The 18,260-nt window shown below is 44.6% G+C and overlaps 1 protein-coding gene across 3 annotated transcripts in view; it reads left to right on the forward strand.

Moving 5' to 3' along the window:
• Positions 1 to 18,260, forward strand: part of WDR17 (WD repeat domain 17) — a 265,042-nt gene that overhangs the window by 83,284 nt on the left and 163,498 nt on the right. For all 3 annotated transcript variants that reach the window (XR_004539282.1, XM_033942775.1, XM_033942784.1), the window contains 4 exons: positions 3,349 to 3,471; positions 10,079 to 10,266; positions 13,868 to 14,036; positions 14,122 to 14,213. Coding sequence is in view for 2 of the 3 variants with exons in the window: in XM_033942775.1 (XP_033798666.1) it covers positions 3,349 to 3,471; positions 10,079 to 10,266; positions 13,868 to 14,036; positions 14,122 to 14,213 (572 nt within the window). In the remaining variant the exon portion in view is untranslated. The remainder of the gene's footprint in view (positions 1 to 3,348; positions 3,472 to 10,078; positions 10,267 to 13,867; positions 14,037 to 14,121; positions 14,214 to 18,260) is intronic.

Here is an 18,260-nt window from a genome sequence, read left to right on the forward strand (position 1 = left end):
CCAAGGTGATGGTGGTCGTTGCGGCGGCCTTGTGGTCGGAGGGCATTCTGGTGCACCCCTACCTGGATGACTGGTTGGTTCAAGTGCAGTCATGGCAGGATAGCACCCGGGTTATGGCTCGGGTGGTGGAGTTTCTCTGGTCGCTGGGCAGGGTGATCAACCTTTCCAAGAGTTGATTGGTCCCAGCTCAGTGTCTGGAGTACCTTGGAGTTCTGTTCGACACCTCCTTGGGAAGGTCTTCCTTCCAGAGGCCCTGGTAAGCACTTTGCAATCTCAGATTCGCCTCCTTATGACGTCCCAGTGTCCTTGGGCGCAGGAATCCTCCAAGTCTTGGGGTCGATGGCGGCGTTCCTGGACGTGGTAGGTGGGCGCGTTCTCTTCAGTATGCTCTGCTCCAGAGGTGGTCGTCCCAGAGGCACAGTTTGGATGTCCCTGTCCCTCTGTGAGGCTTGGCACGCTGCAGTCTTCGTTGATGGCTCTAGACCTCATTTGGTTCAGGGGGTGAGTCTGGATCTACCGCAGTGGACGGTGCTTCTCATGGATGCCAGTCTCCTCGGTTGGGGGGCTCGGTGTCTAGGTCACTCAGCTCAGGGCACCTGGTCCACGGAGGAGGCGTCCTGGTTGATCAATGTGTTTGCAGACAAGAGCCATCCATCTGGCGCTGTTAGCCTTCCGCTCCCTTTTAATGGGCAAATCGGTCAGAGTTCTTTTGGACAGGCCACGGTGGTGGCTTATGTCAATCGTCAGGGAGGAATCAAGAGCGCTCAGGTGGCGCAGGAGTCGGTTTGGCTCATACTTTGTGCGGAGTCACACCTTCTGGACCTCTCGGCCTCTCACATAGCCGAGGTGGAGAATGTTCAGGCGGACTTCCTCAGTCGTCACATCTTAGATCCCGGAGAGTGGTATCTCAGCCCATGGCTTTTCAGTTGATAGTGCAGGCTTGGGATCAGCCCCTGTTGGACCTGATGGTCACGAGTGGCAACACCAAAGTGCCCCGCTTCTTCAGTTGTCGCAGGGACGGCCTGGCCGAGGGTCTAGATGCTCTGGTTCAACTATGGCCACCGGAGTGTTGTTTGTGTTCCCTCCGTGGCCATTAGTGGGCAGAGTTCTTCTCCGCATTGTTTGCCATCCGGGTCTTGTGGTTCTGGTGGCTCCGGATTGGCCTTGACTTCCATAATATGCTGATCTGGTGAGCATCTGGTAGCGAATCCTCTTCCTCTGCCTCTCTTGGATGACCTTCTGACGCAGGGTCCCATTCCCATGTTCAACCCGTCTCCCTTCTGTCTTACAGCTTGGCTCTTGAAAGGGGTCGACTAGGTAAGAAGGGGTATTCAGATAAGGTGATCTCTACTCTCTTGGGATCCTGGAGGCTTTCTACCTCTTGGGCTTCTGTGCGGATTTGGCATCTCTTTGAGGGGTGGTGCCAGGTGGTCTCTTTTCGCGTTTCCCTGCCTAATATCCTAGAGTTCTTGCTAAAGGGCCTGGATAGAGGCCTGGCTTGGTCTTCTCTCCGGGTTCAGCTTACGGCCTTGTCAGCCTTTCGTGGGTTAGTGACAGGTCAGCGTTTGACAGCCATTCCTGATGTGATTCGCTTTTTGCGGGTGTCCAAGTTGCTCAGACCTCCGGTGCGGCCCTCTGTTCCATCTTGGGATCTCAGTCTGGTTCTTTCTGTTCTGGTGCACCCACCTTTTGAACCGTTGGGCGGCTGCTCTTTGAAGGACCTTACTCTGAAGGCGGTCTTTTTGGTGGCCGTTACTTCCGCTAGGCATGTTTCTGAGCTATAGGCTTTCTCTTGTAGGGCTTCCTTCTTGGAGTTATCTAGGGAGTGGGTTGTCTTGAGGCCTGTTCCTTTCTGCCAAAAGTAGTTTCTCCTTTTCATGTCAATCAATCTGTTGTTCTCCTGGTGTTGGGTAGTCGGGAGTGCTCTTCTGAGCAAAGACAGCTGTGCAAGTTGGATGTTGGTCAGGTCCTTCGCTCTTATGGGCAGCGGACCTAGGAGATCAGGAAATCAAATCATCTCTTTGTACTTCTGGCAGGTTCTTGTAGGGGGGCTGGTGCTTCTAAGGCTACTATTGCGCGCTGGATCAAGGAGACTATTGCTTCTGCTTATCTTCTGAGGCAGAAGCCTGTTCCAGAGTTTCTCAGGGCTCATTCCACTCGGGGTCAGGCAGCTTCTTGGGCTGAGTCTTTGCTCGTGCCTCCCGTGGACATTTGTAAGTCTGTGGTTTGGTCTTCCTTGCATTCCTTTGTCAGTCACTACCGGGTAGATGGTCTGGACGCGGTGTTCGGTGAGCATGTTCTGGTGTCGGCCCTTCGGGGGTCCCGCCCGTGATGGGGACTGCTTTCGTAAGGATTAACCTCTACTGGTCTGGAGAGTGCTAAAGAAGGAGAAATTAGGTTCTTACCTTCTAATTTACTTTCTTTTAGCTTCTTCAGACCAGTAGAGGTCCCCACCTTGTCTGTTATTGTATTGTTGGGGCTGTTGCGTGGGCAGTTTTGTTTTTTGCTGCGGGTTCTAGTATTTTTCTAGGGCCGGGGAGTATTAAAGAACAGCGGCTGTGGCTCGGCTGGCTTAGCTGGCGAGCTGTGGATACATTTTCCTTCTGGTATCTCTCCTCTGCATTTTCCAACAGCATTTTGATATGTTAGTTGTTACTCCTGTTCAGAGAGTTATTTCTTTCGGTTTTCAGTTCTTAGTTCTGCTTGGCTATTCGGCAGACTTATGAGAATAGAGAAGAGGATATCTTATGTACTATCCCACAGTTTTGTTTTCAGTCTCCACCTGCTGGTCATGATTGGATATATACCCATTCGTAAAGATTAACCTCTACTGGTCTGGAGAAGCTAAAAGAAAGTAAATTAGCAGGTAAGAACCTAATTTCTCCTTATAGGGATGCATTAGAAATGAACTTAGTGCACATTAAAACATGCTAAGCCTGTTTCTTAGTGCATCTTAGTAAAAGAGCCCCTAAATGTTTTGTGCATCCTTCTTATATTCTAGGACAGGGGTAGGGAACTCCGGTCCTTGAGAGCCGTATTCCAGTCGGGTTTTCAGGATTTCCTCAATGAATATGCAAGAGATCTATTTGCATGCACTGCTTTCAATGCATATTCATTGGGGAAATCCTGAAAACCCGACTGGAATACGGTTCTTGAGGACCGGAGTTCCCTACCCCTGTTCTAGGATTATATTTTGGCCCATTGGAGACAGATATTTGCTGGTGTTTTGGAAATAAATAGACAGAAACTGTGAAGCATTTGTATAAAATATACATTTTGTCAAACATACCTTTTAATACTAATTATGGACAGAAAGTAATAAATAAAAACTGCTTACTTCATCATCAGATTCTCAGGTTGGTGTGCTGCGTGTCTGGAACGTTTCAAGAACAACACCCATAGATAATTTTAAACTTAAGAAGACAGGCTTCCATGCCCTACATGTACTAAATTCTCCTCCAAAGAAAAAATGTAAGTTTGAATGTGTGTTCTTTTGTGTTAGTTATTTTTTTTATTTTTTTTTTTTCCATTATATTTTTATTTTCAAATTTTACAAAAAGTGTACATAATAATAAAATACATTTGATAAATGCATGGTATCACTTTTATATCTAATACAATGTATGTCTGAATTTGATTTTCCCCTTCACCCTCCCCCCACCCTTTTATTGCTTTAATATAATATTTTCAAATTTTATAAAAGTATACAACATTATTTTAAAAACAGCTGGTTGTAGCTATTGTATCCACTGATAAAATCCACTTCCTGCTAATTTAGGGGGTAACAATGAGACAGGATGTGAGCATGTACCTAGAGTTTAAATAATTTCAAATTTAATGCACGTGATCAAATTTAATGCACGTGATCAAATTTTAATAAAGAACTAAGACATTTAGGAGTCCTTTTATTAAGGTGCACTAACCGATTTAGTGCGCGCTACATGCTAAGATGCCCATAGGAATATAATGGATGTCTTAGCATTTAGCGCACTAAATCGGTTAGTGCACTTTAATAAAAGGACCCCTTAGTACTGTATTAGATGGAAAGTTTGCTTGGTTAGTCTATAATAAACTACTTGCCTCTATCAGTTTTCTTACTTGGCTGCCCATTTTACAGGTTTTACCTTTAGTGAATGATTTATAGTATTATCCCAGGACAAGCAGGCAGCATATTCTTGACAGATGGGTGACGGCACCGACGGAGCCCCGGTACGGACAATTTTAGAGTGATTGCACTCTAAGAACTTAGAAAGTTCTAGCTAGGCCGCACCGCGCGTGCGCGAGTGCCTTCCCGCCCGACGAAGGCGCGCGGTCCCCAGTTTCTTAGTTTCCGCGGAGCTAAGAAGTCGCGTGTTTCCAACGGCTGTTGGACAAATTTTCCTTTTTCATCGCCTTCCCGCTCGCGCGTTATTTTCCTTTGTGAAATTCTTCACATTATTGTTTTCTTTTCTTTACCTAAAAAAAAAAAAAGTAAATTTTTTTTTTTTTTTTTCGGTCGGCCCCGGCGGGGCCTGTTGGCACCATCGAAGTCTCGGGCTTCTATTTTGCTACGGCCGTTTTTCCCTTCATGCCCCCTTCACCGGGTTTTAAGTAGTGTCAGCGGTGTGCACGCCCTATTTCTTTATCTGACCCACACAAGTGGTGCCTTCAGTGTTTGGGTTCAGACCATAGGGCAGAAACGTGCACCCGCTGTAGTTCTCTTCAAAAGAGAGCTTTGAAGAATCGCCAAATTCAGCAGCGGATTCTTTTCGGTGCCGCCATGGAAGTTCCCCCGGCATCGACTCCAGCAACTTCCTCCAAGTCGACACCGGTGGTTTCGACACCGCAAGATTCATCGTCGGTGTCGCACCATGTAGGTAAGCCAGCAAAGAAGCCATCCCCTACTGTCCTTGGCCCGCCAGTCGAACATGCAGTGAGCCAAGTCCTGCAGACTGCACGCCGGCCCCGCAAACGCTCCGCTCCCATAGAAGTCACCGCCTCTTCATTGGCATCGACTTCGCCTGAGCGTCGAGCTACACCGCAGGTACCGAGCAAGAAAAAAGCGGTACCGGTGCCATCGGGACCGTCTTTGGATGAGAGAATAGCATCCATCCTCCAGGTCCAGCTTAAGGAGCAATTACAACACCTACTCCCGGCTCTGCTAACTCCGAGCCTTCCGGTGTCGGTCCCCACTGAGCCTACGGTACCGATAGTCGACCAGCCTATTTTGTCGGCATCGACGTTATCGGCACCGCTTCAATCTGCCTCTTCCATGTCTATGCCTATTTTATTTAACGTACTGCTCACTCGGCCTCTGATCCGGTACCACTCTCTGACACCCGTCCCGTTTTACAGTCACCGGGTACGGTGTCGATGCGTTCAGGCAAATCGGTACGCAAGACCAAGCAAACCGAATCCTCTACTCCTATCTCTCAGGGCCGTCTTCCATCGGTACGTGACCCTGATTTATGGGATGATTCAGAGGATCCCCTCGGTACCGAGGAGGATTTTTCATCGGATGAGGCTGACCTATCGGTGCAGAATCCTGTTAGTAAGCCAGAGCACTCTTCCTTCACTAAATTCCTTCGGGAAATGTCAGACACCCTTTCTCTCCCTTTGGAATCTGATTCTAAGAAATCAAAGGCATTCCTGGATGCTTTAGACTTTGACCAACCTCCCAAAGAATTTTTAAAGTTACCCCTTAATGATATCTTAAGGGAAACTTTTTACAAAAACTTGGAAACTCCTCTCACTATTCCAGGAGCTCCAAGGAAATTGGAATCACTTTATAAAGTTATTCCTATTCCAGGGTTTGACAAACCTCAGCTTCCACATGAATCGTTACTGGTGGAGTCAACCCTGAAAAAATATGCAGCCTCTAGTGTGTATGCATCTGTCCCTCCTGGCAGAGAGGGCAAGACCATGGATAAATTCGGTAAACGTCTTTACCAAAATGCTATGTTGGCCAACCGTTCAGGTAACTATGCCTTCCATTTCTCCTTTTACCTGAAACATCTTATCCAGCAGATGGCCACTTTTCAAAAGTATATTCCTGACCGCAAGCTTTCTGCTTTTCAGCAATGCACTGCCAGTCTTTTACAGCTCAGGAAGTTCATGGTCCATTCCATCTATGACACATTTGAACTGACATCCCGAGCTACTGCTATCTCTGTAGCGATGAGACGTTTGGCATGGCTCCGCGTCTCAGACCTTGATGTAAACCACCAGGACCGCCTTGCCAATGCTCCCTCCCTGGGTGATGAGCTGTTTGGAGAATCTATGGATACCACTACTCAGAAGCTTTCTCCTCATGAGACGAGGTGGGACACTTTATTGAAAAACAAAAAGAAACCTCCGCCTCCTCGTCCTTTCAGGCAGCAGACGTCGTATCAGAGGCGTTTTTCTGCTCAACCGATTCAGCCTCATCCTCCTCAAACTCTGAGGCAACGGCAGCAACAACAACAAGCTCTCCAACAACAGCCGCCTGCCATAAAGCCTGTCACTCAGCCTAAACTGACTCAGCCCTTTTGACTCGCTTCTCCAGGGCATCGCCAGTCTTCCTCCCTCCTGTCCTCTTCCACAGCCTATTGGAGGTCGACTAAACATTTTTCTGACTCGATGGGAAGTGATCACCACCGACCAGTGGATGCTCTCTATCATCGCCCACAGCTACTCCCTCAATTTTCAGACTCCTCCGCCGTTAGGCCTCCCAAAAGAGTCTGCTTCCAACAAGTCTCAGTCCCTCCTTCTCACTCAAGAGGTTCAGTCCCTCCTTCTTCTCAGTGCCATCGAAGAAGTTCCTCAAGATCAGCGAGGACAGGGATTTTACTCCAGGTACTTTCTAGGTCCCAGAAAGACCGGAGACCTCAGACCTATATTAGATCTCAGAGATCTCAACAAATGTTTGGTCAAGGAGAAGTTCAAAATGCTCTCTCTTGCCACCCTCTACCCTCTTCTCACTCAGGGCGACTGGCTATGCTCCCTCGATCTCAAAGAGGCTTACACACATATTCCTATCCATCTGACGTCCAGGCAATATCTACGCTTTCTCATCAATCAACATCATTATCAGTACAAGGTGCTACCCTTCGGTCTGGCCTCCTCTCCCAGGGTTTTCACCAAGTGTCTGATTGTGGTAGCGGCCTATCTCTGCTCTCACCATTTTCAAGTTTTCCCTTATCTGGACGACTGGCTGATCAAGGCTCATTCACCTCAGGCGGTTCTGCTTGCCACCAACCAAACCATTCACTTCTTTCAACTGTTGGGTTTTGAAATCAATCTACCCAAGTCGCACCTTATTCCAACCCAGCGGCTTCAATTTATTGGAGCCATTCTGGACACTGTTCTGATGAGGGCATTTCTTCCATCCAACCGCCTTCAGACCATCCTTCATCTCTGTCAGCAGGTGTTTCAACAGATTACAATCTCTGCGAATCACATGATGGTGCTCTTGGGGCACATGGCTTCGACAGTGCATGTCACACCCTTCGCACGTCTCCACCTGCGCACTCCTCAATGGACCCTAGCGACCCAGTGGTTCCAAGCGACGGATCCTTGCTCACAACACATATCTGTGACATTGTCTCTTCGACAGTCGCTTCTCTGGTGGTTGACATCTTCAAATCTATCCAGAGGTCTACTGTTCCATCTACCTCCTCATCATTTCGTGATCACCACAGACGCATCCCCTTATGCCTGGGGAGCTCACTTGAACGAATTCCAAACTCAGGGGTTTTGGACTGCCCAGGAAAAGAAACACCACATCAATTTCCTGGAACTCTGAGCGATATTTTATGCCCTCAAGGCTTTTCAACATCTTCTCTTTCCTCAAGTACTACTCATTTGCACAGACAATCAAGTTGCAATGTACTACATCAACAAACAGGGAGGGACGGGCTCTCGCCTGTTATGTCAGGAAGCCCAACGGATTTGGTCTTGGGCGACAGCTCGTCATTTATTCCTGAAAGCAGTATACATTCAAGGGGAACAGAATTCCTTAGCAGACAATCTCAGCAGAATTCTCCAACCTCACGAATGGACTCTCGATCCCTTGACTCTCCAGTCCATTTTCGCTCAATGGGGCACTCCTCAAGTGGACCTGTTTGCGGCTCCTCACAATCATCAACTGCCCCTGTTTTGCTCCAGACTTTACTCCCCTCACCGTCTGGCACCCGATGCATTTCTCCTGGATTGGACCAATCTCTTCCTATATGCATTTCCTCCTCTACCGCTCATGCTGCTGACATTGTTCAAGCTCAGGAGGGAACAAGCCACCATGATTCTCATCGCTCCACGGTGGCCCAGGCAACATTGGTTCTCCCTTCTACTTCAACTCAGTTCCAGGGAACCCATACTTCTTCCACTGTTTCCTTCTCTGCTTACTCAGCATCAGCAGACCCTACTGCATCCCAACTTACAGTCTCTGCACCTGACAGCTTGGTATCTCTCGGGCTGACTTCGGCTCACTCACTCCTTTCTCAGCCTGTCTGTTCTATCATTGATGCTTCCTGGAAACTGGCCACGCTTCAGTGTTATCAGCAGAAATGGTCTCAGTTCTCTTCCTGGTGCCTGTTACATCACCATAATCCCATATCTCTAGCAGTGGGACTGGTGTTGGACTATCTTCTTTCCTTATCTGACTCTGGTCTCAAATCTACTTCTATCAGAGTTCATCTTAGTGCCATTGCTGCCTTTCATGAGCCAATTCATGGAAAACCCCTCTCGTCTCATCCTTTAGTTTCTAGGTTCATGAGGGGCCTTTTCAATGTGAAACCACCTCTCAAGCCCCCTCCTGTGGTTTGGGATCTCAATGTGGTTCTTTCCGCTTTAATGAAGCCTCCTTTTGAACCTTTGGCCACAGCACATTTCAAATTTCTTACTTGGAAAGTGGTCTTCCTTATAGCTCTCACTTCTGCCAGGAGGGTCAGTGAGTTGCATGCACTAGTGGCCGATCCACCTTTCACTGTTTTTCACCATGATAAGGTAGTTCTCCGTACACATCCAAAGTTTCTCCCTAAGGTTGTGTCTGATTTTCATCTTAATCAATCCATAGTCCTACCTGCATTTTTTCCGAAGCCTCATTCTCATCCAGGTGAACAGGCTTTGCATACCTTGGACTGTAAACGTGCTTTGGCTTACTATTTTGAATGCACTAAACCTCATCGATCATCTCCTCAACTGTTTTTGTCCTTCGATCCTAACAAGTTGGGTCATCCTGTATCTAAACGCACTCTATCCAATTGGCTTGCTGCTTGCGTTTCATTCTGTTACGCTCAGTCGGGCCTGACACTGGAAGGTTCTGTCACGGGCCACAAAGTTAGAGCTATGGCAGCATCTGTAGCTTTCCTCCGCTCCACTCCCATTGAGGAAATCTGCAAGGCTGCTACTTGGTCCTCAGTTCATACTTTTACATCTCACTATTGTCTGGATGCATTCTCCAGACGGGATGGACACTTCAGCCAATCTGTTTTACAAAATTTATTTTCCTAATGGTCAACCTTCCCTCCATCCCTCCTTTTTATTAGCTTGGAGGTCACCTATCAGTCAGGAATATGCTGCCTGCTTGTCCTGGGATAAAGCACAGTTACTTACCGTAACAGGTGTTATCCAGGGACAGCAGGCAGATATTCTTGCGTCCCTCCCACCTCCCCGGGTTGGCTTCTTAGCGGGCTTATCCTAACTGGGGACCGTGCGCCTTCGTCAGGTGGGAAGGCACTCGCGCACGTGCGATGCGGCCTATCTAGAACTTTCTAAGTTCTTAGAGTGCAATCACTCTAAAATTGTCCGTACCGGGGCTCCGTCGGTGCCGTCCCCCTTCAGTCAAGAATATCTGCCTGCTGTCCCTGGATAACACCTGTTACGGTAAGTAACTGTGCTTTTCTGCACTCAGCATATGGTCATGCACCTTGTCTGTGCTTTCCAAAGGGATCAAAGGCATTTTATAAGTATTTATATCTTTTTCCATATCTGTTAATATTGCTTTTTCTATAATATTGTAGATTAGCAGTGGAAATTTATAGTACAAGAATGTTGAGTTGATACATTAAATATTGTTAATATGGATACTTAACCAACATATATATTGTCTTTTTTTATTTAGCATTTTTACCACATTCCCCTACCAAAAACCATCATACATCATCTACTAGTGAGGCTGTTCCCCCTCCAACTCTGACTCAAAATCAAGCCTTCTCTCTTCCTCCTGGTCATGCTGTCTGCTGTTTCATGGACGGTGGAGTGGGGCTTTATGACATGGGAGCCAAGAAGTGGGACTTTCTTAGGGATCTGGTATGACTGTACAATAAATTATTTAAACTAGAGTTCAGTTGGTGTAACAAGTATCAACTCTTTTGAGTAGAACATGGATTTGATGTCTTCCAAAAATGAATCCATTCAGAAAATGGGCAAGATAGATCATTTACTTTTAGCTAGGTGTGGTGTAAAGAACAGAGAATTATTGTTTGCCTGCTTATTACTGCATATTCCCATATCGGGTTTTCTGACCATTTTTTCCTCTTTATAATTCCATACACCAGATAGCATATCTAGGTAATACTGAAATTCTTGCAAGCTTTGAAGGATTGGGATAAGTCTCGTTCAAGATTGATCTTCAGTGCTGCTTCTTGGTCAACTGTGTTTCCTGCAAGAGATACAGCCATCTTCCATCTTCCTTAAGCTTGTCTCCTGAAATTAACATAACTTGCTTTTTTTTCTAACCACGTTAGAGAAAATGTATGAATGGACTTTCAAAAGAAAGATGATTTATTTATTTTAAGTGAGTTGCATAAAATCAATGCCAATTACAAACATCACATTCTAAAAGAGGAAAAAATACAACTATTGCACTACATATAATTTCTACATTTATTCCTCCTCTGTATAAACAATAAATTAATACACAAACACCTGCACAAATGAATATGTTTTAAGTGCCTTACGAAACTGGTCATAGTTCTTATGTAACCTTACTGCTTCAACGGGGGCATTTAATGGTTTCTACTCCTGTTCACTGTTTATTCCATCCCTTCTTGATGGGTTCCCCTTTGTTTCCTTTTCAGCATATATTGTGAGAAGAACTGCTTCTTTTCTGGTTTCTTCCATTGGCTCTGTTCTCTTTACAAGATATTCCAGAGCTCTCACACAGCCTCCTGGCAGAACTGTTCATTTATGACTTAATCCTCAGTCAGATAGTGTTTCTTTTCAATTATCTGCTAACATCCATAGTACAGAATTTCTGTCCTCTCTATGCTTTTGTTCCTGGTTTCATCCTATAATAGTCTATTCAATGGGAACCATCCTTTCTTTTGTTTTTTTAGGGCCTCCCTACATGTTGCTGTTCTTACCTTGTTTTCTTTCGGAGTACGAGTTGTATGCCTCTTATTCTCTCTTCTTTTTCTTCTCTTGCTCTTCCTGCTTGAATAGGACAATACATATGCCTTTTGAGTGAAGACCTTCCTATTGGTGTTTTATTTAGAGGCCAACACTCCCTCCATCCCATTTCATAAGCTAGGGAGTCTTACATGTGAAAATATGCTGCTTGCTTGTCCTCGGATAAACACAGTTACTTACCGAAACAGGTGTTAACCGTGTCGAGCTTTGCGAATGTAGAGATGATGTGGTATACAAACCTAAGGTTTAGTTTAGTTTAGTCATCCGGGAACAGCAGGCAGATATTCTCACATCACACCCACCTCCCCTGGTTGGCTTCTTCACTTGAGCATAGAACCGATGACCTCGTGAGCCAGCGTTGGGTGGGAAGGCACTCGTGTCACATATTAAAAAAAACAATAATGGCTGCTGGCAGCAGTACAAATTAGTAAGGAAAAAACCAAAAGAAAGACAGTCAATCAATAATCAACTGGTGAATACCGCAATAGAGGAAAGGACTTTTGAAAAACAAACTGTAGACATAGTAATGAGTCTCATGGTTATAATAGTCATTCGTTAGTACTGAAAACCCCTTATTTAAGTATAATTCTTAATTCATATTTTCAAAATACCAAAAAGTGATTTTTTTTATTTAAAAAGACATAATGACATCAATTGTTTTGCATACACCTGTGGAAAATGCACTTAAAATGTAGCCAATGGGACTTGTTACGCCTCGCAAACCGAGCTTCATCAGGGCTTGTTCAAGTGCATATTCAAATTTGTTTTTACACTCTCTCCTGGAGCTCCACTGCAATTACTCTGTATAACTGTGTAGCTGCTTCCCATATGCTTTATGATGAAGACCACCGACCATTTTAGTAGCCTTCCTCTGGACCGACTCCATCCTGTTTATCTTTTTGAAGGTGCGGTCTCCAGATTTGTTTACAATATTCTAAATGAGGTCTCACCAGAGCCTTATACAGGGGCATCAATACCCCCTTTTTCGTCATGTCCTTCCTCATGTTATTCACACTATCAGGAGTGTCTATTTTACTGCAGATTTTGGCATTATCCGCAAAGAGGCAAATCTTACCTGACAGCCCATCAGCAATATCGCTTAGAAAATGTTAAAAAGAACAGGCCCAAGAACCGAACCTTGAGGTACATCACTGGTAACATCCCTTTCCTCAGAGAGATCTCCATTGACCACTACCCTCTGTCGCCTTCCACTTAACCAGTTCCTAACCCAGTCTGTCACTTTGGAGCGCATACTGAGGGCACTCAATTTATTTATTAGACACTTGTGTGGAACACTGTCTAAAGCTTTGCTAAAGTCTAAATATACCAATTCTCTGGTCACCCAGTCAAAGAAATTGATCAGATTTGTTTGACAAGACCTGCCTCTAATGAATCCATGTTGCCTTGGGTCCTGTAATCCACTAGATTCCAGAAATATCATTATTCTCTATTTTAAAAAGTGTTTCCATTAATTTACTTACCTCAGAAGTCAGACTTAGTGGCCTGTAGTTTCCTACTTCTGTCTTACTTCTACTTTTGTGGAGAGGGACACATCCACCTTTTCTCAGTCCTCCGGTACCACTTTCAACTCTAGAGAAGCATTGAAAAAATCAGCCAGCAGAGCCGCCAGAACTTTCCTAAGTTCCTTCAGTACCTTTGAATGTACACCATCTGGCTCCATTTCTTTATCCACTTTTAGTTTAGCTAGCTCCTCACAAACACAATCCTCTGAAAATCAATCAGGGTCCATCACCAGACTATCTTGATTCTGGTGAAATGAGGGAGTCTTACAGAGAAATTGTACAGCACAGAACCCTGAAGAAGCCCGAATGTGAGAATGAAATAGTGGCCCTGTCAAGCATAAGAGTTGTTTTTTTGCTCTTCTTGGCTGTTATTTCAAATTCATGAGGCAATTTGACCACGATTATTTGAAATTTTAAAATAAAGTTTGCAAAATAAAATTGGGAGTTTTTGGGACCAATGATAGAGATTTGAACTTTATTTTAGGGAAACTTCTGAAGATTTTTTCCTATTGGGAAAGCATGTACAATCTGTATATAGTGAGCACATTGTGAATGTGTGATCGTTCTTTGCTCACATGTTTAAAGACAATAAACTGTTTTCAGTCCAATTCTTTATATGTGAGGTTGCAAACAATTGGACTCCTGAGGAAGGCGTGTTCGCCGAAACACAGACCATGTAGGGGGGTCTGGTTGGATTTTTATCACAGTATTTTTTATCATTGTACTTTTTTAATTGAATTTTCATGGTTTTATATGTCAGTGTTTAATAAATTATCTCCAGAACATCTCTGTCCACAGTTTTTGTTTTCATCGGTAGACATGTCCAATGCCATTTCAATGAATGCACATCACCTGTTTAAATCAGACACCCAAAGTTTTATATACCAAAACGAATTATATTATATTCCAGATGAGTTTAGATATATTAGGTTATCCGTGTTTATTAGATTTCAGTGTTATTTTTAATTTCATTTCAGGGACACGTTGAAACAATTTTCGATTGTAAATTCAAACCAGATAACCCCAACCTCCTAGCCACAGCATCATTTGATGGCACAATAAAAGTTTGGGATATAAATACGTTAACTGCAGTGTATACTTCTCCTGGTAATGAGGGAGTCATTTATTCTCTTTCTTGGGCTCCAGGTATGTTTGTTTAGCTGTAGATTTTAATACATGGCCAGTGTGAAAGTTTTCTTATTGTGACCAGTCCTTAATTTGTGTTTTATAGGGGATCTGAACTGCATAGCTGGTGCAACATCCAGAAATGGAGGCTTTATATGGGATGTTAAGAAAGGGAAAATGATAACCCGATTTAATGAGGTAACATTACACTTTCGAAAGAAATACTATTCTATCATTGCTTATATATCATTGTAATTGTCTTGTGCATATTTGATTGTACTCTGCCATGAACAGGAGAATACAAATATTTTAACCCTTTCAGGACCATAAGGATCGTAGGCCAATTTTTGTGGTTTTGACGACATTTTTATGGTAAAAAGGGCTTGCAGATGCCAAAAAATTGATTTTTTTTGTGAAATATCATTATTTTTATTTTAAAAAAATCACACTTCTGGCTTATGGACAGTGTGGCAAGTGAATCTTCTCGTCAATCTAGCAACGACGCTAATGAATGAATGTCGGAACCAGTTTGTTTACATAAAGGTAGTATCATATGGAATCCGTACATATCAAATTTAGAACTGTAGACTATCCCAATCAAAATTTATAGGATTTTAAAGTTATGGGACAAATATGTCCCTTGGTCCTGAAAGGGTTAAATAGATAAATCAAAATTTCAGTTATTGTAAGATGTAATATTGTTGTTCAATTATTTTCTTTTAAATACTCTCTAGTCAATACTCAGCAAGTGGCAGTCAGTGTTTTTAAAATGCTGACTGTCACAGACTAAATTAGCCCCCTCTTAGAGAGACAAAGAGATAATGGTTACTGTGGATGGGCCATTTGACCTTTATCTGCCATCATGTTTCAATAAGCCTCCCAAATATTCGCTGTGGACCTCTTGTTAGCTAGACCAGATTGCAATTCTTGTGGAGTAGGAGTCGGAGACCCCTTGAGTTAACATGTTAGAAACATTCATTCAATCTCTAGTGGACAATAAGGATAAAGTTTGTGGTCTGTCACTAGATTTATGGAACTTATCATGCAAAGCTTTTTCTGTAAATGGAATGGTAGAAAAGGAGCAACGCTATTATGTTTAGATACAATGTTCCAAAGCATGATATACTGTGTTTCCCCAAAAATAAGACCTAGCATGATTTTCGGGGTAGGTCTTAATATAAGCCCCACCCCCAAAAATAAGCCCTAGTCGTAGGCAGCAGCGCTTCCCTTCACCCCACCACCGCCGCGCAGCCGAACCCCCACTGACCCTCCATCCTTCCCTCCTAACCGCGACCATAAATACCTTCCGACAGAGCAGCATCAGACTGGCAGCACTCTAAACAGTATGCTTCGTAGTCTTCATTATGGGGCCTTCTGTGTTCTGTGTTACTGATGACATCAGTGACGCGGCAAAGGGACATTCCCAGCCAGAAGGCCGCAAAGCAGCATGTTTAGAGTGCTGCTGGTCCGACACTTCTCTGCTGGAAGGAATTTATGGTCGTGGTCAGCGGGGTTCGGTTGGGAGGGAAGGATGGAGAGTCAGACGGGGTTCGGCTGCGTGGTGGGGGCAGCAGCGGGTGCTCAAGGGTTCTGCTGTACAAGGGATGGGAGGGATGGAAGCTGGGAAAGGGTTCTGCTTTACAAGGGATAGGAGGGAGGGAAGGATGGAAGCTGGGCAAGGGTTCTGCTGCACGAGGGATGGGAGGGAGGAAAGCTGGGCAAGGGTCCTGCTGCACAGGGGGATGGGAGGGAGGGATAGAAAGATGCTGCTGAGGGAAGGCACAAGGGGATGGGTGAGAGGGGAGGAAAGATGTTGCACATGTGGGGGAGAGAAAGAAAAGAGGAAGAATTGGGATGAAGGAGAGGAAAGGAGAGATGATCATGTACATGAAAAAAATAAGCCCTACCCGAAAATAAGACCTAGTGCCTTTTTAGGCCCCAAATGTATATAAAACAGTGTGTTATTTTCAGAGAAACACGGTAGTATTTTGTTCATTGTCCCCAAGAAGTTAGTGGGAAGTATGATTTGAATTACCAAGAGCTTTTTGGTTCCACTGTTCAATATTCTGACCACTGGATTGTGAATCCAGTGTAAGTATCTTAGTGATTACAATCACTAAGATTGCCATCTGCTTGTTTGATGCTTGTTCATGGTCTTGCTTTTCCATTACCTCAAGCAAGAAGTAGCAGTCTTTTAGCTTACTGTGTTCACTCAGCTTCACATATCTAAGGAACTGGAGAGTTTCTGGTTGTCTGATGCTGGCTTAATCCATTGAAAGCCACAGAACTATACAGGGTGAAGTGAAAAAAGTAACTCCCTAGAACTTTTTTGCCATTTTCTCAGGAACCACTTTGAATTTCAATGAGAAATTGTATTTACTTATTTAGTCATCATACTTACGTGTTATTATTAAACAATATTTAATTATCTTAAACCTATGTTGCTGTTACTGACATTTTAGCTTGACTCCTTAGCAATTTTGCACATTAAAAATGTTCAATCTAAACACAGTAAAATAATGTCATACCCCCCCCCCCACATACACACACACCTTTTACAAAACCATAGCACAGATTTTAGCGCCAGCCACGGTGGTAACAGCTCCAACGGTCGGCACTAAAAACCGCACTAAGGTTTTGTAAAAGGGGAGGGGGGGCAGTTAACAATGTGTCAAAATTTCACAGTCATTTGAAAGGTATTACAAACTAGCTCTCTAAAATCAGGTTTTATATATGTGTGAATGATGAAAGGGCCATATTCTATAAATGGCACCGTTAAGTTAGGCTGTGGTAGGCGCCATATTGCTATCTAACTTAATTGTTTTAATCAGCTTTAGTCAGTGCGGTAATTGACCGTGTCATTTCAAACTGACTAAAACCTCTGTAAAAAAAAAAGTAGGTGCTAGGACACATCTACAGTGTAGGTGCCGTTATCACATCTATAGCAGGACGTCTAACAGTGTCTTAAGCCTAAGTGAATATTGTTAGGGGGAAGAGCGGGACTTAGACGCTGTTTGGCATGATTCACTAAAGAACTTAGATGACTGCAATATAGTCAATAAAATGCTGGCCTACATTGCAGGCATCTTAGGTTTTTCATTGGCATCGTTAGCCATGATTCTGTTAATGGTGCCTAAATATGACTGACATGCAACCAGTGTCCATTTTTGTTGACATTCCAATAGAGGCACTGTCTACAGAATCCAGCCCAATGTGTTTACCCCTAGCTTTAACACAGGTCTTCAGTCACTTTGGGAAGGTTTTAATAGCCTTGTTGGTTGGTCCCTGTGTCAGGCTGTCCCAGATCATCTGCAGCGTTTGTTTGTGGCTTTGGATAAAGCTTATGATAGGTCTCCAACATTAGGCCCCAGACAAAAGTCTATGTCACTATGACACCATTCTTTGTATTTCTTTGTAAGGAAAAATTTATCTGCTATGACACCATTAACAGTAAGCTGGTACCCTGTTTTTTAAATATTTCAAATAATGGTAAGTTGAATACGCAAACATTGCTGGGTGGTCACACTAAATAGTCATCATTGTGTTTAAAGATAATCTCATTCCACTCAGTACCTAAATGTAGAGAAAGACACGGTGACAGAATTCATCACCGTTCCAGTCCCCACAGGTAACCGCAGGCAGTAGCGTACCTAGGAGGGGGGGGGCGGTCTGCCCCGGGTGCATGCCCCAAGGGGGTGCACAGAAGACAGCTGAACGGGGACGACGGGGGACTCGCGGGAGGGAGGGAGGACTTTGCTTAAGCCCTCCCTCCGACGTCAGTGCTGACATCGGGGAAGGCTTCCAGTTGGCTATGTGTGCATGGCAGGGCAGGTAGGAACACAAGACGAGCCTCGCTGAGAAAGTTGCTAAGATGAGGGCTAGGAGGCAAACGAGGAACACAAAAGGGGGGAGGGAGTGCATTTTTGGACACAAGGCATGGGAAAGAGGAAGGGAGGGAAAGAGATGCTGAGGTGGGGGAGGGAATGCGTTTTTGGACACAGAAGGCATGGAAGAAAGGAAGGGAGGGAAAGAGATGCTGAGGTGGGGGAGGGAATGCGTTTTCCTGAGGTGGGGGAGGGAATGCGTTTTTGGACACAGAAGGCATGGACTTGGGAGAGAGGAAGGGAGGGAAAGAGATGGTTGTGTTCACGGGGAATAGAAGAAAGGATAATTTTTGGTCATAGGGAGGGAGTGAGGTACAGACAGTGGCATACTGGGGTGGGGGTGGGGTGGTCCACCCCGGGT

The sequence above is a fragment of the Geotrypetes seraphini genome, chromosome 1, assembly GCF_902459505.1.
Source record: "Geotrypetes seraphini chromosome 1, aGeoSer1.1, whole genome shotgun sequence".
Lineage (NCBI taxonomy): Eukaryota > Metazoa > Chordata > Amphibia > Gymnophiona > Dermophiidae > Geotrypetes > Geotrypetes seraphini.